This window comes from Acinonyx jubatus, chromosome B3, assembly GCF_027475565.1.
Source record: "Acinonyx jubatus isolate Ajub_Pintada_27869175 chromosome B3, VMU_Ajub_asm_v1.0, whole genome shotgun sequence".
In the NCBI taxonomy this organism is placed as follows: Eukaryota; Metazoa; Chordata; class Mammalia; order Carnivora; family Felidae; genus Acinonyx; species Acinonyx jubatus.
Genome location: NC_069386.1, coordinates 91148154 through 91151442, shown reverse-complemented (window position 1 = coordinate 91151442; position 3289 = coordinate 91148154). Strand labels below are relative to the sequence as shown.

The 3289-nt window shown below is 43.6% G+C and overlaps 1 protein-coding gene across 1 annotated transcript; it reads left to right on the top strand.

Annotated features, from left to right (window-relative positions):
- The first annotated feature begins 359 nt into the window (after positions 1-359).
- On the top strand, positions 360-3025 carry FSCB (fibrous sheath CABYR binding protein). The gene has a single exon (XM_027065642.2). The coding sequence runs from the start codon at positions 592-594 to the stop codon at positions 2845-2847; it is 2256 nt and encodes a 751-aa protein (XP_026921443.2). The 5' UTR covers positions 360-591; the 3' UTR covers positions 2848-3025.
- The last annotated feature ends 264 nt before the right edge of the window (positions 3026-3289 follow it).

Genomic DNA, 3289 nt, shown 5'->3' with positions numbered 1-3289 from the left:
CTTTAAGTCATATAAACATACACACACGTATAAGTTGCTTTCTCCAACAATTGAAAATAGGCTGCAGCATTCTGAGTTCTGTATTATAACTGTCTTTGATAGTAGGATGAAAAGAATAGAATTGAAAGTTCAAAAGCATCACCTTCAACTATTAAGAAGCAGCATTACTGGAGTTTGCTTGATGTTCCTCTGATAGACAAATGCTTTTTTCAACTTGATGTTTCAAGTAGTAGCTCTCTCACTTGCAGCCATTATCTATGAGTGTCTATACCAAGTTAAAAAGTGCTTGGAATACCACCAATGGAAGCTTGTAGAGAGAATTGGCTGTGATGTCATAGACCCTTAAGGGAAACTTCTAGAAGTGAGATTCAGTCATATGAAAGACTAAACAAGAAAGATGCTTACTGAGTAAGGTGGGATCCAACAAGGGTGTAGTACAGAATGCAACAATTTATGAATTACTTTTTTCTAAGGTAGCTAAACATAACAACATTTAATGAAGAAAGGCAAACTTACCTATCTGGTATATTTGTGATTCCTGATGATTAATTACTTGAAGATTAATACATTTGAAATTCACCAGTCTTAGAAATGGAAGAAAGTGATGAACCTGATCAGCCTATCTCAGCAGGGAGGCAAGAAATTCGAAAGAGAAGACGACCCAGTCAACCAATGGTAGATAAATCCCAGCAGACCGAAGTGACAGAGAAAAAGAAAAATTTGCCTATATCACAATCATCTGGCCCTAAAGTGACCCTTAGTATTGGTAACATTCCTGGAAGTAAAGTCAATGGTGAGCCTTTCAGAGTATCTTCTCAACTTCGGCAAAGTTGGACAAAGCGAAAGCATGTACAGGATATGACTGATAAATCTCTGCAAACAGACACTATTGTAGAAGAGAAAAAAGAAGAAATCAAACCAGTTGGTGAAACAGTGGTATCTGAAGAAATGTCAGCTGCTCTTGGAGAAGCAGTCCCTGAATTTCCAGAAAGTGTTCAGGAAGTAGAAATTCTGACAAGCAGACACTCCATTCAATTCAAAATAGACAGATCTCAGCAGACCAGTTGTACTGGAGACTGGACAATGATGAACATTCCTCAAAAAGAAACAGTGGACAGAGAACAGCAGACATACTTTAGTGAATCAGAAATAGTGGTAATTGGTAGGCCAGATAGCTCTTTTTCAAAGTCAAATGAAGTTGTGCAGAAACGTAAATCCTCAGGGAAGATTTTCATTAGTGAACATCCTGAATTGCAACCCTCAACAAGTAGAGATGAAGCAATTAGGCAGGTAGGTATTAGCAGATCTTCATTTAGTCAGCAAAGCAAAAAAGGTAGTTTGGTACCTTTAGAAGATGAGCAGTACGTTCTAGGTGAGGTCCAGCCTCCCATTGCAGAGGAGGTCTCTGCTGAAGTGCAACCTACACCAGCTGTGGACATTATTGCAGGAAAGTCCTCTACTGAACTTCAGCCTCCACAAATTGAGGAGGCTCCAGCAGAAAAGGGCCCTGCCAAAGTACAGCCAAGCCTGGGTGAAGAGTCTCTTTCAGAAGGGCCTCTTGCTGAAGTTCAGTCTCCAAAAGTTGAAGAAGCTCCTGTACAGCCTTTCCCAGATGAGGAGACTCCTGAAGAAGAGGCCCCTGCTAAAGTAGAGTCTATCTCTGCTGAAGAGGCTTTTTCAGAAGAGCCTCTATCAGCTGTAGAGGCCCCTACAGAAGAGGCCTCAGCTGAAGTTCAGTCTCCACCAGCTGAAGAGGCCCCTGCAGAGGAGGCCCCAGCTGAAGTTCAGTCTCTACCAGCTGAACAGGCCCCTGCAGAGGAGGCCCCAGCTGAAGTTCAGTCTCTACCAGCTGAAGAGGCCCCTGCAGAGGAGGCCCCAGCTGAAGTTCAGTCTCCACCAGCTGAAGAGGCTCCTGCAGGAGAGGCCCCAGCTGAAGTTCAGTCTCTACCAGCTGAACAGGCCCCTGCAGAGGTGGCCCCAGCTGAAGTTCAGTCTCTACAAGCTGAGGAGTCCCCTGCAGAGGAGGCCCCAGCTGAAAATCAGTCTCCACCAGCTGAGGAGACCCCTACAGAGGAGGCCCCAGCTGAAGTTCAGTCTCCACCAGCTGAGGCCCAAGTTGAAGTTTATTCTCCACCAGCTGAGGAGGCCCCAGTAGAAGAGGCCAGAGCTGAGGTTCCGTTTCCACCAGCTGAGGAGACCCCTGCAGGGGAGGCTCCAGCTGAAGTTCAGTCTCCACCAGCTGAGGAGTCCCCTGCAGAGGAGGCCCCAGCTGAAGTTCATTCTCCACTAGCTGAGGAGGTCCCTGCAGAAGAGGCTCCAGCTGAAGTTCAGTCCCCACCCGCTGAAGAGGCCCCTGCAGAGGAGGCCCCATATGAAGTTCTGGCTCCACCAACTGAGGCCCCAGCCGAAGTTCAGTATCTACCAGCTGAGGAGGCTCCTGAAGAAAATACCTCATATGAAATTTGGTCTCCATCAGCTGAGGAGGCCTCTGCTGAACTTCGGTCTCCATCAACTGAAGACACTACTTTAGAAATGGTCTCTGTTGACAAACAGTTTCCAGAAGCCAAGGAGGACTTTATTACACAAATCTCTGTAGAAAATGACCTTATTCCACCATCTGAACAAACTGCTGCATATGAGGTTCTGGTAGACCATGTGTCTACTGAATATCAAAATCTCCAGGCTGATGTCCCAGGGATAAAATTAGAATCAAAGGTTTTGGAAGATCAGCAAAAACTCGAAGGGCCTTTGGAACTGGATCCTGTCCCTGATGATTTGTCTAATATCAAGAAAGAACAGGTTCCTACCTTTGAAATAGAGGGTGTCATCCATGTACAACTAGAATAGAGGCCTCTTCCTCAGCTCTAGTTAGCTCTTAACTAAGCTAGCAATCAGAAGCTACAGGCTTCTGGACATACACACTTAAGAAAAGTATAGGTATCTGGAAGTAAATACCTAAAAGGAAATCCCAAGATGTGGGCTGCTGGCTGGAAAACGAACAATAAAAACTAGTGGTTTAAAATTACTATGTTATTTTCATTCAAACATAGCATATATGAAATACCCATTTAGAAATGAAGTTGATGATTGAAATAATTACTTAAAATATCATTTCTATAATAAACCTTATTGAAAAGGGTAAAGTATACTCTACAGCTATATTTCATTTTCACTATATGTAGCTTGTAGTGGAAAAGGCATTTTCTTTGCTGTAGTTCTCTCATCTACTTTAAATTCCTTGAGTTTGTCACACAGCTAAAGGTATGTGTTTTTTTCTCTTCATTATAAT